This window comes from Somniosus microcephalus, chromosome 15, assembly GCF_052327205.1.
Source record: "Somniosus microcephalus isolate GS21.2 chromosome 15, FLI_Smic_1.0, whole genome shotgun sequence".
Lineage (NCBI taxonomy): Eukaryota > Metazoa > Chordata > Chondrichthyes > Squaliformes > Somniosidae > Somniosus > Somniosus microcephalus.
In genome coordinates this window covers 69,356,048-69,378,577 of record NC_141001.1, presented here as the reverse complement: position 1 = coordinate 69,378,577, position 22,530 = coordinate 69,356,048, and the positions used below count along the sequence as shown (strand labels likewise).

The 22,530-nt window shown below is 49.8% G+C and overlaps 1 protein-coding gene across 1 annotated transcript in view; it reads right to left on the bottom strand.

Annotated features, from left to right (window-relative positions):
- Positions 1-18,284: 18,284 nt before the first annotated feature.
- swap70b (switching B cell complex subunit SWAP70b) overlaps positions 18,285-22,530 on the bottom strand; it is a 143,183-nt gene continuing 138,937 nt past the window's right edge. Inside the window, exon 12 of the mRNA XM_086007984.1 lies at positions 18,285-22,053. Coding sequence (XP_085864110.1) covers positions 21,941-22,053 — 113 coding nt within the window. The 3' untranslated portion in view covers positions 18,285-21,940. The remainder of the gene's footprint in view (positions 22,054-22,530) is intronic.

Sequence of the window (22,530 nt, the reverse complement as noted above, 5' to 3'; positions counted from 1 at the left end):
TTTCTTAATCAATCTTTTTGTTATTTTTTGCTGTCTTTTAAAGTTTTCCCAATCCTCCATCCTCCCACTAGATTTGGCTACCTTATATGCCCTTGTTTTTAGTCGAATACTATCCTTAATTTCTTTACTTAGCCACGGATGGCTGTCTTTTCTTTTACACCCTTTTCTTCTCAGTGGAATATATTTTTTTCGGAAGTTGTAAAATAACTCCTTAAATGTACACCACTGATCATGTATCGTCTTACCCTTTAATCTATTTTCCCAATCCACTCTACTCAATTCCGCTCTCATACCTTCATAGCCTCCTTTATTCAAGCTTAGCACGCTTGTTTGAGATCCAACCTTCTCACCCTCTAATTGAATATGGAATTCAACCATGTTATGGTCACTCATTCAAAGGGGATCCTTTACTAGGGCATTTTTAATTAATCCTGTCTCGTTACACAGGACCAGATCTAAGGTTGCTTGCCCCCTGGTTGGTTCAGTTACATACTGCGCAAGAAACCCATCCCTAATACACTCAATGAACTCATCCTCAAGGCAGCCCTGCCAATTTGATTTGTCCAATTAATATGATAGTTAAAATCCCCCATAATTATAGATGTTCCCTTATTACAAGCCTCAACTATTTCCTGATTGATACTCCGTCCAACATAGTTGCAACTGTTCGGAGGTCTATAGACTACGCCCACTAGTGTTTTTTTCCCCTTATTATTCCTTACGTCCACCCAAACTGTTTCATTATCCTGATCTTTTGACCCAATATCATTTCTCTGTATTACAGTGATTCCTTCCTTTATTAACATAGCCACCCCACCTCCCCTTCCTTCCTGCCTGTCCTTCCTGATCGTTAAATAACCTGGTATGTTTAATTCCCAGGCATTGTCACCCTGCAGCCATGTTTCTGTAATGGCCACAAGATCATACCCATGTGTAGTTATTTGTGCCATTAACTCGTCTATTTTGTTACGAATGCTACGTGCATTCAGAGAGAGAAATTTCAAATATGTTTTGTGACACTTAGTTCCTGCTTTTGCCCTTTTTATTACTTTACCTTTTACTCCATACCTTCTGCCCCTTCCTGACACACTCTGGTTTTTAATTTCCCCACTGCTACCTAAGTCTATGACCTTCTCTGTTGTCATTTTTATTATTTGCTCTCTAGGAACCTCCCCCCCACTAGTTAGTTTAAAGCCCTCTCTACAGCCCTAGCTATATGATCCGCCAGGACTCTAGTCCCAGCACTGGCCAAATGAAGACCGTCCCAACGGAACAGCTCCCTCCTGCCCCAGTACTGGTGCCAGTGTCCCAGGAAGCAAAACCCATTTCTCCCACACCAGTCTTTGAGCCACGCATTAAACTCTCTAATTTTATTTGTCCTAGCCAAATTTGCTCATGGCTCAGGTAATAAGGGATTATTACCCTTGAGGTTCTGTTTTTTAATTTGACCCCTAGCTGCTCATACTCCTTTAACAGAACCGGCTTCCTAGTCCTATCTACGTCGTTTGTGACAACTGGATCCACCCCCTCCCACTGCAAGTTTCTTTCCAGCCCAGAGGAGATGTCCTTAACCCTGGCACCGGGTAGGCAACACAGCCTTCGGGACTCTCGCTCTCGGCTGCAGAGAACTCTATCTATCCCCCTAATAATACTATCCCCTACCACTACAACATTTCTAGTTACTCCCCCCTCTTGAATGGCCCCCCGTTCCACGGTGCTGTGGCCAGGTTGCTCATCCTCCCTGCAGTCCCTGCTCCCGTCCCCACAGGGAGTAAGAACCTCGAACCTGCTGGACAAGAGCAAGGGCTGCGGCTCCTCCAGCTCTACCTCCTGGATCCCCATACCTGCCTCACTCATAGTCACACCGTCCTGTCCCTGTCCTACATCTGAATTAATTAACTTCATAGGTGTGACCACCTCCTGATACACAGAGTCCAGGTACTTCTCCCCCTCCCTGATGTGTCGCAGTGTCTGAAGCTCAGACTCCAGCTCATCAACACGGAGCTGGAGTTCCTGTAGCAGCAGACACTTGTCACAGACGTAATCACCGTGAGCCTCAATGGGGTTCACCGGCTCCCACATCTCGCAACAGTAACACATCACCTGCTCCATTCTATGTAATTAATTACATTTTTTATTGTTAGTAATGGACACCCTCTGCCCGATTATAGATGCTAGTATCCCCTTTAATTAATTGGATTTAATTTAAATCAATCCCTCTAATTACACCAGTTAAATGGTTTACCAACAGTCACTCTGCACCAGAAAGGCCTTATTAACTACAGCCCACAGAGTTAAAGTTTGAAAAGAGCACCTAACACCCCACTTACCCAAACTCACAGCACTCTCTGCTTGCTCGCACTAGCCTGGTCTTTTTATACGGTTTGTTTGTTTACAGCCAAATGAGTCACCCCTGCCGATTGGTTAGAAAACTGGTTTCCACTGCCTGCTGTGCCAATTTACTCCTACTGCAGTGTAACCTTGTTTTACTCTTCTTAAACCAACAGAATCCCAAATATTTAACTTTTCCCCTTTACTTAAACTGCTTAAGTAATCTGATCAAGAATGATTTAAAGAGAAATAACAATTAAAGAACTCACACATTTACCCAAACTCTCAGCACTCTCTGCTGACACTGTTCAGCTTCCTGAAAAAGCTTTGAGCTTTAAGTAAGTTGTGTAGATTTTAATTTTAACACACCTTTTTTGACTTAAAGTATTTTAATTACTTTTTTTCTTTAAATGACTGTGCATTACATAATGACACTCCTGTCCTTATAGTGTATTACCCAACTTACTGCAAGCTTTGCCACAGAAGTTGTAATATTGTAAAAACAGTATTAGAATTTGCAGAGGTCATACAATTTTTTGAGAAAAAAAGCAAGCGACTTTATACTGCCTACTTCTGACCTGCAACTGAAACTTTCTAATCTGCAGAATTTCTTCATCAAACTACTAATAAAGTCAGACCCCCCTTTGCATCTGTTTACTAAACAGTTAGACTTCTGTGGGTCTGACTTTTGTGTTCGTACACAAAGACAATGGGATTAACGGCTGCCCTGCGGAGCTGGTGAGTGACCCATCCATTCTCTTGGTTTCAGCTCATTAGCAGGCAGTAGGCAAGCTGCCAGCACAAAGCACGGACGGAGGGCAGGGCTCTGTCAGCCAAGGTGACCAGACTCAGGGACCTGCTTGATGGCAGAGGAGTGGGCACAGCATCTACCCTGGGCTGACGTCCAGCTTGTGGCCAAAGAATTCGAGTCACTAAAAGTGGCGCTGGGCACCAACTCCACCAGGTCTGTCAAGGAAGCTCAGGCATGTAGGGCGATCCCATCTGAACTGACCCCCGTTTGGACGCAATTCCTCATCGGCGCCAGGCCCCGAAACCTTCCTCGGGAGCCGGTGCCTCACAACTTGAGCCGTCTCCGGGAAATCCCTTCCGTGCCTTTCCATTCTGCATGGAGGGTATTCTTGTATGGGCTGCTCTTGCACACCCTCCGCTTTGTCATCCTCGTCTGCTGTCTGGACACGCCTTGGCGCACCATCTTGCCATCCGGAGGAGGCGGAGGACCCCAATGGAGGGCTCTACGCGGAAGTCCTCCCTTTATCTATTAGAGACTTGGCCTGGAGGGTGTTGCATGGGGCAGTCCTGTGCAATAAGGTTTTAAGTCGGTTCACAGAGTCCCAGGCCACCTGCATTTTCTGTGGCTTGGAAGAGTCCGTGTTCCATGTTTATACGGAATGTGAGAGGTTGCAGCCCTTCTTTCTCTACGTGAAGGGGCTACTCCTCGATTTCTGGCTGTACTTCAGACCCACGCTCCTGATCTTTGGTCACCTGGTGCAGAGGGGGGCGGGCACCTCCTCGTGGGACTGCTCCTGGGCCTGGCCAAAGTGGCCATCAACTGGTCCAGGCAGCGGGTGGTCGAGGGGGTCGTTCGACCCGATTGCCTGCCTCTCTTCCGCGGCCATGTTCGCGCCCGGGTGGCCCTGGAGACGGAGCTTGAGGCCTTCCACGACTGGTGGGCACCGGAGGGACTGGAGTGCTGCATCACCCCCGGCAACAAAAGTTTGTTTTGATTTGTCAAAATTTTGATTTTGATTTGTTTTTATTTGTCGTGCCCCTTTAAAAAGGGGGCACATGCTTGACTTTTAAATTGGCAATTGCCACATGAAGAAGAGTCAGCACAAAGCACGTTCCCCAAAGGCGGCTCGTTTATTTGGGGGGCGGGGGGAAGCCGGATTTTGTAGCAGGTTAAGGGCCCGTGGGAGCTTAAAGGAGGCGAATTTCTGTTGTGGCCAATCTGAAAAGGTACATGTGGTGCAGCAACAAGATGCCAGGAAGAAAAGACGGCTTCCAAGCAGGATCCTGGAGGTTTGCTGATTCAGCCGTGGAGATGCTAGTGGAGCAAGTTCTTGAGAAGAGGAAATTCCTCTTCCCCTCAGATAGTCAGATAATTGGTGGGTGCCAAGGCAAGTTGGTGAATAGGCAAGAGGTGGCATAGCATGCAGCTTGTACACCAGGACGTGGCTGCAGTGCTGAAATAAACGTAGTTATCCTCTTTATTATACCAAGAGTGCCAAGCTAAAACTCCTTCACAGCTCATATTCTGCACAACTCTACTTAGACCCTACATTTGCCTCTGCACAATGATTTCCTTCTCTGCTTCCCATGATTATCCATGTCAGCATCTTCTGCTTTCGCCCACACCCTTAAAAGCTGCTACTGCCCTCAGGCTTGCTTATCCCTCTTGCTGCTTCTTCCCGGCATCATGCACCCCAAGACAAGTTGCCTCATACATGGAGAGGCTTGAAACCCTTCGCTCCAGACACATTTACCCACTCTGCTCTTCTTCCAGGAGAAACTCGCACACAGCAGGAGGAAGACAATCAGCACGGGGAGCTCCCGTGTTCTACAAGCACTCAACCCCATGAAAGAGGCCATCATTGAAATAATGCGAAGAGACGCGGCGTTGGAGATGGTGAAACTGGAGGCTTGCTGTCACAGCAGGGTTAGTGGGCAACTTCTATACCCCTTCTCTGCTTAACTCTTTCAGTATTGCACTCACTCACCTCCTGTATATGACAATGTTTGCCATCAATAATACATTCTAACACTTGCCCCTCTCTGCTCTTTCTAGGAGCTTCAGAAGACTTTTGACGCTGGCGCCAGGCAGAGAGATGAAAACCGTGATGGTGATGTGCTGAATCGCTTTCACCATGCCAAACACCAGCATGGAAATCAGCATCCCGCACAACTCAAGATAGTACTGGGGGTTTCACCAAGCACAAGTGAATGCAGCAGAGAGACGTGACAAGGAAGCCAAGGGAGAGCTAACCAGTGGGCCAGCTCACACCCTAGCTCTTCAGAAGAGGACAGAGATGCATACTTCAAGGGACTAGTATTTCAAACAAAATATTTCTATGCACAAATAATTGGTGAAGGCATTTGGACTGCCCGTCACGGAGCTACCAAAACATCTCGGAGTCGACGATCTGCTTGTGTGCAGTTTTTGCAGATGACCCATTTTGTAGTGTGGTCGCTTCAAGGCCTGTTGTAGCTGTCTTGGTTCCAGAAAACAAGCTGGGCCAGACGTCCGAGTTGTTGCTGTCTGCAGCTGGGCCTTTCGGGCATCAAAATGCATCATTCAGTTCAATTACTTCAATAATTGAAATGTGATCATTCTACCAGCGATAATACAGGGAACAATTCATCTACTGTCACAGGAAGCTCCACAATAAAATACTAACACTCTGCTTTTAACGGAACACTGTTGTTCCAAACTACTCCAAAGTCCATTCTGGGAATAAGCAAGTGTCAAGCAGTGGCCAAAATTCAAACATTCACTTTTTAAAAAACATTTGTAAATATCAGACCACTGTGTCGTGAAGAGGGATCTAGTATAAGAAATGTTTTTGTGTCTTTATAGTGTGATGAGTTACTCTAATACTTTGTCCTCTTAAAACCTACTCCGTACAAGGTACTGCTGGGGTTTGAATTTATCAAACCACAGTTGAAATATTGCTTTTAATTCACGTCACCATGGCACTTACAAAAACATGACTGGGGGGTGGAGAGAAGATCCAAAATGTAAAGGGATGAGCCATGAGGAACGGAGCAGACAAGCTCAAGTTCTAAAGTTTAGAAGTAGGTAAAGGGGGAGGGGGGAAGAGAAGGAAGGGTGGGAAACCTCAATGTGATTAAAATATTCAACGGTATAACTAAGGTAAACTCAGTATTACTTTGAATCAAAAAGTGAGACTTACATTTCTTCAGTGTCTCATCACAGCACAAGTGATTCACAAACAATTAATTAACCCCATGGATCCTGAAGCACATCAAAAAAAAATTCTGCACCAAAGGTCGACCAAATTTTATAGCATAAAAAAGTAGATTCTGCAGCATTTCCAAGAATTTGGGAGATCTCAACTTCAATATAATAAATATTTTTTAAATACTGTAAGTAGATTTGTTTAGAAAACACAGATTTATAACCGTTTATAAAATGGCTTAGTGTTCCTCAGTTGTTAACAGCAACCATTTAGTGTGTGATCAGGCTGCTGGTCCCGGAAAGCCACATTTCCCTCCAGTTAAACACTGGAAGGAACAAAACCATCATCTCCGGCCCTCGGCACCAACTTCATACTCTTGCCACTGATTCCATCTTCCTACCTGACTGTTATTTAACCGCGTTGGCCTTCTGACTCCAAATCCTCTCCATCACAAAGTCCGCCTATTCTACCTCCGTAACAATTGCCTGCCTCAGTTTATCTACTGCTGAAACCCTCATCCATATCTTTTGTCACCTCCAGACGCATTGATTCCAATGCTTTCCTGGCTGGCTGGCCTCCCATCCTCCATAAACTTCAGCTCATCCAAAACTGCTTCCCAGATCGTATTCCACACTAAGTCCTTCTCATCCATCACCCCTGTGCTCCCTGACCTAGATTGGCTACTGGTCCCACAATGTGTCAAATTTAAAATTCACATCCTCGTGTTTAAATTCTTTCATGGCCTCGCTCCTCCTTTTTACTAACTACCTCCAGCCCTACAATCCTCTTAAGAACTCTGCAATCCTCTAACTCTGGCCTCTTGTGCATCCCCCACTTCCTTTGCCCCACCATTGGTGGCCGTGCTTTCAGTCTTCTGGGCCCAATGCTCTGGAATTCTCTCCCTAAAACGTCACCTCCCTCTCTTCCTTTAAGACCCTCCTCTTTGACCAAGCTTTTAGTCACCCCTCTGAATACCTCCTCCTTTGGCTTGGCATTGACTTAGGTCTGATTACGCTTCTGTGAAGCATTTTAGGACATTTTGCCACGTTAAAGGTGTTATGTAAATGAAAGTTGTTGACACCAGGGATATAATCTGATTTTTCACCAGCTAAGTGTTAAGTGACTGCTAACAAAACTGATTTTGAACGTGGGTAAAGTGCCAGTATTTACAACAATGCATCTCCTATAACAGTGAGCAGAGCCTACACATTCAAATCTTTTCAAATTGAAATGTTTTCCTCTTTCAAATTAGAGTTTGGCCCTCTAGCATTCTGCCTCCTACTACGTGCAAAGTGCCAGTGAGCCCAATGCTTGTTGGTAGATACAGCAACCAGCTGATGTTGCATTCAACAGCATGTTCTTGGATCAATGGCACATTAAATAAACTCAGACTGGGTGTCCAAACTACAACCCGTGGGCCAGCTGTGACCTGCGAAGCTCAAGTAACTTTGTTCTTGTTGCACTTGTATTTCTTGCTTGATGGTTTGTCCTGTTTGAATTGAGTGGCCCAGAGGTTTGCAAAGGGCTGATTGGCGCTATTGGGGCTAGATAACAAATCACTTACCTGATCTATGATTGTTCTAAATCCAATGATACCAATTGATTTAATTTTTTTACCACCACTGATCTGCATTAAACCCTATATAATTCACAACTAACCTGCTAAACTGGAGAGAGAGCGCGAGAGGCTGGGGGAGGGGGGGGGGGGGAAAGCGGGGAGGGGGGGAGCGGGGGACGCCGGTGGGGGGCGGGGAGAGGGAGGGAGGGCGGGCGGGGAGAGGGAGGGAGGGCGGGCGACACACGGGGAGAGGGAGGGAGGGCGGGCGACACACGGGGAGAGGGAGGGAGGGCGGGCGACACACGGGGAGAGGGAGGGAGGGCGGGCGGGCGACACACGGGGAGAGGGAGGGAGGGCGGGCGGGCGACACACGGGGAGAGGGAGGGAGGGCGGGCGGGCGACACACGGGGAGAGGGAGGGAGGGAGGGCGGGCTACACACGGGGAGAGGGAGGGAGGGAGGGCGGGCGGGCGACACACGGGGAGAGGGAGGGAGGGCGGGCGGGCGACACACGGGGAGAGGGAGGGAGGGCGGGCGACACACGGGGAGAGGGAGGGAGGGCGGGCGACACACGGGGAGAGGGAGGGAGGGCGGGCGACACACGGGGAGAGGGAGGGAGGGCGGGCGGGCGACACACGGGGAGAGGGAGGGAGGGCGGGCGGGCGACACACGGGGAGAGGGAGGGAGGGAGGGCGGGCGACACACGGGGAGAGGGAGGGAGGGAGGGCAGGCGACACACGGGGAGAGGGAGGGAGGGAGGGAGGGCAGGCGGGCGACACACGGGGAGAGGGAGGGAGGGCGGGCGGGCGACACACGGGGAGAGGGAGGGAGGGAGGGCAGGCGACACACGGGGAGAGGGAGGGAGGGAGGGAGGGAGGGCAGGCGGGCGACACACGGGGAGAGGGAGGGAGGGCGGGCGGGCGACACACGGGGAGAGGGAGGGAGGGAGGGCAGGCGACACACGGGGAGAGGGAGGGAGGGCGGGCGACACACGGGGAGAGGGAGGGAGGGCGGGCGACACACGGGGAGAGGGAGGGAGGGCGGGTGACACACGGGGAGAGGGAGGGAGGGCGGGCGACACACGGGGAGAGGGAGGGCGGGCGACACACGGGGAGAGGGAGGGAGGGCGGGCGGGCGACACACGGGGAGAGGGAGGGAGGGCGGGCGGGCGACACACGGGGAGAGGGAGGGAGGGCAGGGAGAGGGAGGGAGGGCGGTCGACACACGGGGAGAGGGAGGGAGGGAGGGAGGGAGGGCGGGCGACACACGGGGAGAGGGAGGGAGGGAGGGAGGGCGACACAGGGGGAGAGAGAGGGAGGGAGGGAGGGCGGGTGACACACGGGGAGAGGGAGGGAGGGAGGGAGAGCGGGCGGGCGACACACGGGGAGAGGGAGGGAGGGCGGGCGACAGACGGGGAGAGGGAGGGAGGGCGTGCGACAGACGGGGAGAGGGAGGGAGGGCGGGCGACACACGGGGAGAGGGATGGAGGGAGGGAGGGTGGGCGACACACGGGGAGAGGGTGGGCGGGCGACACACGGGGAGAGGGAGGGAGGGCGGGCGACACACGGGGAGGGGGAGGGTGGGAGGGAGGGCGGGCGACACACGGGGGAGGGCGGGCGGGCGACACACGGGGAGAGTGCGGGCGGGCGACACACGGGGAGAGGGCGGGCGGGCGACACACGGGGAGAGGGCGGGAGGGAGGGCGACACACGGGGAGGGAGGGCGGGCGACACACGGGGGGAGGGAGGGAGGGAGGGCGGGCGACACACGGGGAGGGGGAGGGCAACACACGGGGAGGGGGAGGGTGGGAGGGAGGGTGGGCGACACACGGGGAGAGGGCGGGCGGGCGACACACGGGGAGAGGGAGGGAGGGCGGGCGACACACGGGGAGGGGGAGGGTGGGAGGGAGGGAGGGCGGGCGACACACGGGGAGAGGGAAGGAGGGAGGGGGGGGGAAAAGAGGGCGGGCGGCGGCCGGGGAGAGGGCGGGCGGCGGCCGGGGAGAGGGCGGGCGTGTGGTAAACCACTTTTATCGTTCACTATCATTACACTATAGTTATCACTGTTATATCGTTACTCTATGGTTATCACTGTTCACACTGTTGTATCACTTTACGAGGTCGCCTCTTGTCACGCTGTTATACCTGGGCTGACCACTGCTGGCTCCACCTACCTGCCCAGGTATAAAGGTGGTCGACTGGCTGGTATTCCTCCTTGTTGGATCCGATCACCCACGAGGGTGGGCTCTGTTATTTAGCCAATAAAAACCTATAGTTACTTTCTTAACTCGTCGCTTTTCATTGGATAAATTGATAGGTATATCAATTTTATACGACAGTACCAGAGCCCGGTAAATTCCATGTATGCCAGACACCTCCTAAGATCCCGCCCGCAACAACCAGGAGAGTCTGTAGATGAATTTTTACAGGCGCTACAAGCACTCGGCAGGGACTGTAACTTTAAAGCGGTAACGGCGGCAGAAAATACTGAAGACAATGTCCGCGATGCCTTCGTGAAAGGCCTGCGGTCCGACTACTCACGGCAAAGACTGCTTGAAGCAAAGGACCTCGACCTGGACAAAGCTGCAGCCCTCGCTCGCTCCCTAGAAGTGGCCCATCGGGACCTCGAGGCATATTCCAGGTACTGTAATTTGCGACCCTGGGACTCGGGACCGACCCCGACCGCAATACCCCCCGCAGCACCCCCCCTGGGACCTACCTCAGCGTCGGCGTCCCGGACCCGATCGGGACCGCCACCCCCGGTACCGGCTGCGACATCGGACCCCCGCGATCGGGCCGCCGGCTGCTTCTTCTGCGGCCAGGCGAAACACCCGAGGGCGCGCTGCCCAGCCAGAAACGCGACCTGCTCGAGCTGCCTGAAGAAAGGCCACTTTGCAAAGGCCTGCAGAGGGAGATCAACAGAGGCCAGCAGTGCCTCATGCGAGCTGTGGGGGCGACCATCTTCCATCAAGGCCACAGAGGCCAGCATCCCCACATGTGAGCCATGGGGGTGGCCATCTCTGATCCAGGCAACCGACACCAGCAGTGCCTCATGTGAGTTGTGGGGGCAGCCATCCTCTCCGCCATTTTGTCCAACCTCGTGGGCGCCGCCATTTTACCCACCACGCTCGACCGCCACCGTGCCTCCAGACTCGACCACCGCCTCACCCGCAGACGACAACAACTCGCTCAGCTATACACTAGCCTCCGTCACACTGGACCAAGCCCGCCCGCACCACCTGTCCAAGTCCATGATGGACATCAAAGTAAACGGCCACGCCACGACCTGCCTGTTCGACAGCGGCAGCACGGAGAGTTTCATCCACCCAGACACGGTGAGCCACTACTCCCTCACGGTCCGGCCAACGCGCAACCGGATCTCGATGGCATCGAGGTCCCACGCCACAGACATCAGCGGCTACTGTGTTGTGACCCTGTCGGTTAAGGGCACGGAGTATAAAAATGTTAAACTCCTCGTCCTGCCCCAGCTATGCGCTGCCGTCCTACTAGGTCTAGACTTCCAATCCCACCTCCAAAGCGTCACGCTAGCATACGGCGGACCCCTCCCCCCACTCACAGTCGACAACCAACAGATTTTAAACCACCCACCGCATAACACCTGCGGCCTATCCACCCTCAAGGTCCCGCCACCTTCCCTGTTCGCCAACCTCACCCCCGACTGCAAACCCGTCGCTACCAAGAGCAGGCGGTACAGCGCCGGGGACAGAGCTTTCATTAGCTCCGAGGTGCAGCGTCTCCTGAAGGAGGGCATCATCGAGGGGAGCACCAGCCCCTGGCGTGCCCAGGTCGTGGTCGTTAAGACCGGCAATAAAAACCGCCTGGTCATCGACTACAGCCAGACCATAAACAGGTACACCCAGCTGGACGCATACCCCCTTCCCCGCATATCTGATATGGTCAATCAGATCGCACAATACCGAGTATTCTCGGCCATCGACCTTAAGTCGGCCTACCACCAACTCCCTATCCACCCTGAGGACCGCCAGTATACCGCCTTCGAGGCGAATGGCCGCCTCTACCACTTCCTTAGGGTCCCCTTCGGCGTCACCAACGGGGTTTCGGTCTTCCAAAGGGAGATGGACCGGATGGTTGACCAGAACGGGCTGCACGCCACATTCCCCTACCTAGATAACGTCACCATCTGCGGCCGCGACCGGCAGGACCATGATGTTAATCTGGAGAGATTCCTCCGTACGGCCCAACGGCTGAACCTCACCTACAATAAGGAGAAATGTGTGTTTAACACCTCGCGCCTTGCCATCCTCGGCTGTGTAGTAGAGAACGGAGTCATCGGCCCCGACCCCCGAAAGAAGGCGCCCCCTCATGGAGCTACCCCTCCCCCACTGTCCAAAGGCACTAAAGAGAACCCTGGGGCTCTTCGCCTACTATGCCCAATGGGTGCCCAATTATGCGGACAAAGCCAGACCCCTCATGAAGTCCACATCCTTCCCCCTTACGGAGGAAGCGTGCGCAGCCTTCTCCCTCATTAAGGGAGACATTGCCAAGGCCACAATGCACGCAGTGGATGAGTCCATCCCCTTCCAAGTGGAGAGCGATGCATCCGACTTCGCCCTAGCCGCTACCCTTAACCAGGAGGGGAGACCGGTGGCCTTCTTCTCAAGGACCCTACAGGGCGGGAAGAGAGAGAGCGACTGGGGGGGAAGAGAGAGAGCGACTGGGGGGGAAGAGAGGGAGGGGAGGGGTGGGGGGAAGAGAGGGAGGGGAGGGGTGGGGGGAAGAGAGGGAGGGGAGGGGAGGGGGAGGGGAAGGGAGGGCGGGGGGAGGGGAGGGGGGAGGGCGGGGAAGGGAGGGAGGGGGAGGGGAGGGGGGAAGGAAGGGAGGGAGGGGGAAGGGAGGGCGGGGAAGGGAGGGCGGGGGGGAGGAGGGGGAGGAAGGGAGGGCGGGGGGAAGGGCGGGGGAGGGGATGGAGGGCGGCGGGCGCCCCCCTCCGGAGGGTCGCGACCCCCCCCCCCGGAGGTGAAGACCGCCGATTGCACGCGCAGCAGGAGCTGAGACGCGGCGTCTCTCTCGGCCGGCGGGCCCGGTTGCCAGGGCAACCGTGACGCTGACCAAGCCAGAGAGAGAGACGCCGCGTCTCAGCTGCTCCTGCTGCGTGCGCGGCCCCCCCCCCTCCCCCCGAGGTGAAGACCGCCGATTGCGCCCGTTGCCAGGATAACGCTGGACGCTCAGCAAGCCCCGGCAGAGAGAGACGTCTCAGCTCCTGCTGCGCGCACACCCTAGCGGCGCTGGGCTGAGGCTCAGCCCTCCAGCCTTCGAGTGGGGCCGGGAGGTGCCTAGCTCGGGCGTGGGTGCGGAGGAGACGCCGAGGCTTCTAGGCCTACCTGGAAAAATGGGGAAAGGTAGGAAAATTAATGAGATTAGATAAGTTAATTACTTTCTAAATCATTTTTTTAAAAAACAATATGTGTTTTAAAAGCAACGTTTTTTTTTAAGACGCAGAAAGCGGGAAAAAGAAAGGAAAAGTTTGGAATCAAGATGGCGGCGACTCACCTCGGTTCAGAACGATAAAGCCCGGCCACACGCGCACCGATTGGCCCGGCGGCACACGCCAGCAACCCGGCGTACGATTGGTCGAGCTCGAGGTCACTCTGTCGCTAATGAGCGGATAATGAGATGCTAATGAGCGGAATGTTGAAGGTTTTTGGGATACCGCGGGCGCAATTTTAGCCCGGCCGAAACGTAAATACGCTTAAAACCGTCTCGGAAGCGTAAGCTTTCTTTGGAGGTAACGCACGCGTAGGTATGCCCTGTAACTTTCGAGTGCATACCCGCAATGCACACGCGATGACAGACAGACAGATAGACAGACACAGATAGACAGAATGACAGAAGTACCGATTTATATATATAGATAACAAGCTGAGGGGCAAAATCAAGAATGACAAGATCTTGAGGTGGAGAATCGAGCTCTCCACCTATGATTATGATATCTTGTACCGGCCAGGTAAGCTGAACGAACCCCCTGATGCTCTTTCACGAATTACATGCGCCAGCGCGCAAATTGATAGACTTCAGACCCTCCACAACGACCTCTGCCACCCCGGAGTCACCAGACTTTACCACTTCATTAAGGCCCGCAACCTGCCCTACTCCATCGAGGAGGTCAGGACCATGACCAGGAACTGCCAGACCTGTGCCGAGTGCAAACCGCACTTCTTTAGGCCAGACAGGGCAAGCCTGATCAAGGCCACCCGCCCCTTCGAGCGCCTGAGCATCGACTTTAAGGGGCCCCTCCCGTCCTCTGACCGCAATGTGTACTTCCTCAACATTGTTGATGAGTACTCCCGTTTCCCCTTTGCCTTCCCCTGCCCAGACATGACCAGTACCACGGTCATTAAATGCCTGAACGACCTCTTCACCTTGTTCGGGTTCCCAATCTATATACATAGTGACCGGGGCTCCTCCTTCATGAGCGAGGAACTCCGTCAGTTCCTACTAGCGAGAGGTATTGCTGCAAGCAGGACCACCAGCTACAACCCCCGAGGGAACGGGCAGGTGGAAAGAGAGAACGCGACGGTATGGAAGGCCGTCCTCTTAGCCTTAAAGTCTAAGGGCCTCCCAACTTCCCGCTGGCAGGAAGTCCTCCCGGCAGCGCTGCATTCCATCCGGTCACTACTGTGCACGGCCATTAACGCCACCCCCCATGAACGAATGTTTGTTTTCCCCAGGAAGTCGACTACAGGAACCACGCTACCAACCTGGCTGACCTCTCCGGGGCCCGTCCTGCTGCGAAAGCACGTGAGGGCCCATAAAACGGACTCCCTGGTCGAGAGGGTGAACCTCCTGCACGCCAACCCCCAGTACGCCTATGTGGCATACCCAGATGGGCGGGAGGACACAGTCTCCTTATGAGACCTCGCACCCTCGGGCACTCCTGAGACACCACCGTTAAACCCCCCCCCCACCACCCCCCCAATGCCACCCGAGGTAGACGGCATGCCGGAACCCCACGAGCCTTCGCCGACCACGCAGACACCAGCATTAACACCAGATAATGCAACACCGCCGCTGCGACGATCAGAAAGGCTTACGAGGCCTCCGGACAGACTGACATACCAGAACTGGTAGTACACTTCACCCCGCCGGACTCAAATCTAAACAAGGGGTGAATGTGGTAAACCACTTTTATCGTTCACTATCGTTACACTATAGTTATCACTGTTATATCGTTACTCTATGGTTATCACTGTTCACACTGTTGTATCACTATACGAGGTCGCCTCTTGTCACGTTGTTATACCTGGGCTGACCACTGCTGACTCCGCCCACGGCTCCACCTACCTGCCCAGGTATAAAGGTGGTCGACTGGCTGGTATTCCTCCTTGTTGGATCCGATCACCCACGAGGGTGGGCTCTGTTATTTAGCCAATAAAAACCTATAGTTACTTTCTTAACTCGTCGCTTTTCATTGGATAAATTGATAGGTATATCAGGGCGGCAGCCGGGGAGAGGGAGGGCGGCAGCCGGGGAGAGGGCGGGCAGCAGCCGGGGAGAGGGCAGGCGGCAGCCGGGGAGAGGGCGGGCAGCAGCCGGGGAGAGGGAGGGCGGGCGACACACGGGGAGAGGGAGGGCGGGAGACACACAGAGGGGGAGCGGGGGGGGCAGAGGGGGAGCGGGGGGGGGCAGAGGGGGAGCGGGGGGGGCAGAGGGGGAGCGGGGGGGGCAGAGGGGGAGCGGGGGGGCAGAGGGGTAGCGGGGGGGCAATAAAATATTTTTTTGAAGTACAGCAGCGATCTTCAGCACAGCAAGATCCCACAACGCCAATGAGGTGAAAGGACGGAGTCAATTTGAGCATCGCAAGGTCCTACAAACAGCACTGTAATAATAACCAGATAATCTGTTGATTGAGAGATAAATGTTGGCCAGGACAACAACAACTTGTATTTATGTAGCCACCAGGAAGAACTCCGCTGCTCTTGAAATAGTGTCACGGGATCTTTTCCGTCCTCCTCAGGAGGGCAGGTGGAGCCTTGGTTTTAACCTCTCATCCGAAAGACGGCACCTCCGACAGCACTGGAGTGTCAGCCAAGATTTTGTGCTCAAGTCTCTGGAGTGGGCTCAAACCCATGACCTTGTGACTTAGACCCAGTGCTACCAACTGAGCCACAGCTGACACCATAGATGCCCGGTTTATCCTGTGCTCCTTTCTTGAACAAGTATGTTACATTGCCTAATCCTCAGTCCTACGGCACAATTAACATACCTAGGGAAGACGGAAGCATTTTGGTCAGGGTCTTTGCCATATCCTCGCTGACTTCCTTCAACAACCTCATCGGGGTGCAGTGACTTATCCACCAGAGTTCTATTTATTGCAGAATCAATTCCTTCTCAACCATTATCTATAACAATTGTCCCACATCAGGGTTGAACAGAACATAGAGGCAACACAATACTAGGTTCAACTGGAAGGTTGGCAGAACTCAAACCAAACTAATTTCAACTGAATCCTTCGTGTTTCAAAAGGGAGCAAGAAAAAAAATGACTTCAGTTAACTGGGAGTAATCCTTGATCTTACATGTCGCACTATTTTATAAACAAATGACATATTTGGGAAGAATAGCTCTGTATTTCAAAGAGAAGCTTAAAGAAACAACCGATAATAAATCAGTAGAAGATGATATTGTTCTAAAGCTCTAAACTACTAAATTCCTTTGTGTTAACATAATTCTGTTCAGACTTCAAACTGCTACAGAAAGCGTGAGATGGCAAAAACAATTCAGTCAGGTCTTGACACATTGCAGTTTGAGCTTCCTACTTAATAAAAGCAAAACAAACAATGAGCACTCACAGACTGACGTTTCACTGCAGTGAAATCCTGCTCCATTTCCTTCCTTTCTTTCAGCATTTGAGCTGTGGTTTTCCTGAAATTCATTTGTATTCCTGTGCAGATGTAGTTCTTGGAAACAAAAACTTCCAAGTTTGGAATATACCTGATAAACAAGCAAAGTGCTTAAAATCCCCACTGCAATTAGAAACAGCTCTTGGGAAACGCTTCCCCAACTGACACAGTAGGTGAGAATTAACTTTAATTGTGGGAGAGGCAATGGAACAAATCTAATTAGCTCCACTTATTAACCTCACCTGTTGAGAAGCTGTTAAAGCTCCACAAGCCATGAAATACAGGAATGATTATTTAGCAGCAATTGTTCGAAGCGATTCAGGAGACATCAAACTGCAAGAGCAATTTACAATTATTATTTCTACTCTGAAATGAGATTTCTGTCTATTAATATGTGAAGCAGTGTGACCTCCAGTAATCCACTGCATCTTAAATTCTGGGTATCATGGCGTTCCCCCCCCCCCACATCTCTCCTTAAACATCCTGGTCAAAGTTAGCACAGTATTCACTGCCAACAAGAAAAAAAATGAATGACACATTGATCATATTTAATTTTTATGGGTTCCTCCTCCCCCAACGTTCTCCCCACATATTACCAACTGTAGTTCAAGGACCAACAAGGGAGGGTGGCCAACACGCCCAGATAACCCGAGTGTCTCCCGGAATGGAGCACCATACTTGATCTCCTATTGTGACTCATTTCTCTGCCGTCAATTAGCAGTGTGAAACCTTATCAAAGTTTTTCTGAAAACTCCAAGCATATATCCATTGCATTTCCCCAGTCCACCACGTCAGTAACGTCTTCAAAAAACTTTGAATTGTTAGTCAAACATCTCGTGCACAATAGAGAGGGGAAGAAGAAAAAAAAATCTAATCTGCCCAGGTAGAATTCCCATTCCTGATAGCTATCCAATGACTTCGGCTGGGTAGTATCTATGTGTGGATTTTGGGCGGTCATCTGCCTACCCTCTCTGTTGCAGTTTGTGTTTGGTTTGGATCAGAAAACAAGAGGCTCATTTGTTTTTTTTAAAAGAGCACACAAATGGATAAAAGTATGTTGGATTTGTTCGTGCAGATGTCAAGCAGATATAACTAGGCACGTCCCGCTGAAGTGAGTCACTCCTCGCCACACTCCCACAGCTCCAAGTATGGAATTAGTGAAATTACAGGACACTGGCTGGGGAGTCTAGAACCAGGGGCCATAGCCTCAGGATAAAGGGTAGGACATTCAGGACCGAGATGAAGAAATTTCTTCACACACAGGGTGGTGAATCTTTGGAATTCTCTACCCCAGAGGGCTGTGGAGGCTCAGTCGTTCAAAACAGAAGTCGATAGATTTCTGACTAGTAAGGGCATCAAGGGATATGGTGATAGGGCCGATGAATGGAGTTGAGGCAAAAGCTCAGCCATGATCTCATTGAATGGTGGAGCAGGCTCGAAGGGCCGAATGGCCTACTCCTGCTCCTATTTCTTATGTTCTTACTTGTGCTAGAACTTGATTACTCATCTTCACTTGTGAAACGTATGCAGTGTTTGGGGGGTGGGGATATTATATATTAAAAGTCAGGAGCCATGCTGAACATTTAAAGTACATCTGATTTTTATTTTATGCACTAAACACTGTTTTAATGCAGATTTACAAATAGTTGCAAAATGTCAGCTTGCCTGCAGTTACAAATCTATGACAGCAATTTTAACTCAAGCATGTTAACAGTAAAATGTAAAGAGGCTGCAGAAAGCCATTCTTATTTATATCTTGGCACTTCAGATAAATCTCCACACACAAATCATGTTTAAACACCAACCATTCAGAAGTTCGATGATCTCAGCTGGTTTTAGAATGATATGGTGAAATTGCATTCCAGTTCTAACTAATGAAGATCCAGTTCAAGTCAAGGAGTTATGGAACAGAGGGCTCATACTGAATTATTCCCTGAGCTTCCACAATAAAATACACAAAGTTAAAAGACAAATCTAAAGTGAACATTTTACCTTCTTAAAATGACACAATTATTTTTACCAAAGTCTAAAAATCTGATCACGATTCTCAAATATCAGTAATTTGTAGCTAAAATACAGATCTCAGTAAGAAACTGTTACAAAAGTTACAAACTCTATTTTCTCTACATTTATTCAAAGAAGGGGCAGCACAGTGGCGTAGTGGTTAGCACTGTTGCCTCACAGCGCCAGGGACCCGGGTTCGAATCCGGCCTCGGGTGACTGTCTGTGTGGAGTTTGCACATTCTCCCTGTGTTTGTGTGGGTTTCCTCCGGGTGCTCCGGTTTCCTCCCACTGTCCAAAGATGTGCGGGTTAGGTTGTTTGGCTATGATAAATTGACCCTTAGTGTTAGGGGGATTAAATACGTGGGGTTATGGGGATAGGGTGGGATATGTGTTGGTGTTGGTGTAGGGGTTATGGGGATCGGGTGGGATATGTGTCGGTGCAGGCTCGATGGGCCGAAATGGCCTCTATCTGCATTGTGGGGATTCTGTGATTCTGTGAAAATGACAGCAACAGTGCTGAATTACCTTGACAAGCTCAATACATTGCTCAAATTGACCTTGCACAGATATTATTGCAATTTAAGATTTTTTAAAAACTCTATATTCAAATCAATTACTCTGCACACCAATTGAGAGTCCCAAAAGCTTTGCCCTTTCACATGTGTCCTCATCAATCTAATGAGGCCTTACTACAAATCATTTAGGCATTCTTTGAGGTTTCTGTAACAAACCAGATTTTTTTTTTTTTTTAAGTTGTTAATCTCTCCTCTCCCCACTTGAAGATGTTGACCCCTTGCTGGAGTGCAGCTCCATGGGTATCTGTGCCCTGGTACTTTGTCCAAGTGGCCACTATTCATGCGGTCTTGACAGTGAATGGATGGGGTAGGGGGTTTAACATTGGCTATTTGCTGCTTGTTGTTGTGGGGGAGGGGGAAATCAAGCCCACTTGTGTCTTTATCCAAGGTTCACATAAGTACACTTCCAACGAGATAGTCATCAGGAGTGGAAACTCGCGCCAATTGTCCCCTCCTTAAGCCAGGGATGCAGGAGGCCACTGTGATTGAGATGAGTTAACTCAGTGCAGACTGGGGATTGAACCTGGGACCTTCCTGATCTGCATGGCTGAACTGCTAACTGGAGAAACATACTGAGCATTTCAGTGCGTGTCTTTAAATACCACATGTTGTGGTCATCAGGGTGCGTCACTTGACTTCCCTGTCACTGGCATTCATCTCACCAACAAGCCACAGTATCAGCAGTTAACATGACCTCTGGCATAATAATTTTCCATTAAAACAAAACTACATTTCTTGTGTGGTAATACTAGGGTAAAAATTCAATATGGCCCATTTCTGGGATTAATGAAGTTTCCTTGGACACCTGCTGCTTTGGCCTTTTCAGTCAACATTTTCTCCAAAATGGATATTTTCACTAACTGAGCCATTTTGCAGTGTTTTCATTGGATGTTATTCCTCATTTTAGGATGACTTTGCATCATGTGAACAAACCAGATTTATTTTTGTAAAAACACCGCCGCACTGGTGCAAAGGCCAATGGCACTCGGGGCTGGGGGAACCCCTGTGCACACAATCCAATTATCTACACATAGCAACACTGATCAGGGACAGCATTTTAAAAAAGACAACAGCAAGAAGAATTAAATTACATGAAAATCAACGCTGCAGTCCTTCAGAGCCTCTTGTTGGATATCAACAGAAAACATCTGCTTCACTTTCAGCTGAACAGAACATTGAATTTTTACAGAGTATTTCTTCAATGAAGGGATATTCAGTAATAGTATTGAACCTTTGAGAGATGACTGTTGTAAAATACACAAGCAATCAAGCGCATTGGCCAGATTTTTCTTGCTTTCACTCCTGATCTTCATTTAGACAGACACAAAACACTTTCCCTATTTTAAGAGTCAACTCAATTTTTTCATTTTTATTAGCTAGGCTCAAACTATTACAGTATGTAGAATAACCTGAAAGGCTCTTCAAATACCATCTCTCTAATAAATCAAGTAAATTAAAATGCTATATTATGAATTAGATTAAGAGACAAAAATAATGAAGCTACAGTCTAAACTTCTGCATATAATTTCACATTTTCATTGAAGACAGTATTTTCCAAATCTTTAATGCTTTCGACCTCAGGTAAAGTTTCTGGCAAGACGGCAATTCCGTATTATGTTGGAGTAGTCTCTCCAGACATCTCCAATAAAAACATTCGCTGTTGCCAATCTGCAAGAAGGTTCAATTGGTCAATGTACATTATTACTGACATTTCCATTTAAAACATATGGAAGCTCAATCCTAATCCAAACAGTCTAACCATTTTAGGATTTGGAAAGTATCAGACTTCTAAGATAAATAAGGAGTGAGTGGACTGAAATATCTAGATAGAGTCTGTCATCTTAACATTTTAACAAAGACATTTAGAGATCCTGTTGATGTCTGCAACTCTTAAACAGATCAATCACAAGACTAAATATTACCAGACCAAGGTCTATAGGCTGATGACATTAGTTCATGGCAGTATGATTGTGCAAGCACCTGACCAAAGGGAAGTTACTAAAAAAATGTGTAGGATTTCCCCTTTTTCCTCCCCGCTCCTGCAAACAAACAGAAGTCAATCGGAGTGACTCAGGCAAATCTGCATTTTACACATTCATCATTACAGTTTGTGAACACAACGGTCCTGGTTGGCTGTTTTATTACAGTTCAGATAGGGTGTAAAGATTGTAAATGTTGGAGATTAGTGCAGTGAATGAAGCCAATAACATAAGCCTAGTTTATCCTGTAACACTGCAAAATTACTCGACTAAACCAACCCAGTCACACATCCAGCTCAAAGTCTCCGGTGTAAATTATTAAAACACTGCAGCACATAAGAGGCAAGCAAAAAAAGCAAGCTCTTCATACCTAGTATAAAAATTACAGAATGTTGAAAGCAGATTTAAAAAATATTTGAAATTAACAGGACAATATTTATTGAAAAGCCCGACAGAACTTCATGTTAACTACAAATGAACTGTCCTCTACTTTGTTCCAACATACTTTTGGTCCCAGAATGTTAATATTTTAGTATAAAATACTTCTTTGGAGAACAGTTTCAAACCAGTTCTGCCTCCACAATGAATATGTCCATAGCATTTTCTTCCAGTGTGTGACCGGGTGATCGTCTGTCAAAATACAGTCCAATACTTTGATCTGTTCTGAGATTGCAGATTATTGCGCTGCAGTATTTTTCTGTTGTTGCCAACTCTTTTCCCGCAGGCTCAACTCAGCCTCTGTGAAGGAAGCTGGTCCCCAATTAGTGATCAGCTGAGGGCCCTTTGAACCTACAAGAATTACAAAACAAATATTCAAAAGGAGCCATTCAACATGACTGTATATGAGCTTAATAATGGGTAACTACATTGTATTTCTTTGAGAATGACGGGACAGGTAACAGCTCAGCAGTTTTCATCATTTTGCCGAGAATTTTCCCTCCCTCTGGTTTTGCTCCTACTGACATCTGCTTGACATCTCTAGCCTAACTTCCTCCTCTAATGGGAGTCTATTTGGTGCAGCTACCCAGAATTACAATAGTTCACATTTTTGTGCAAGATAAAATTGCTACATATTAATATTTTGCATTTTATATAAAATATAAAAGAATCCAGGCTTTTAAAACAGTGAATCAGCAATGAAACCATTTTTTTAAAATAGTGGTTCCTAAAAAATGCCTTAAAATGCAGTTCAGCCATGGTGAGGGTATATAACATGCAGTAAAAGTGAATCAATAAACACAGTTTAAGGCATCTGAGCCAATGACC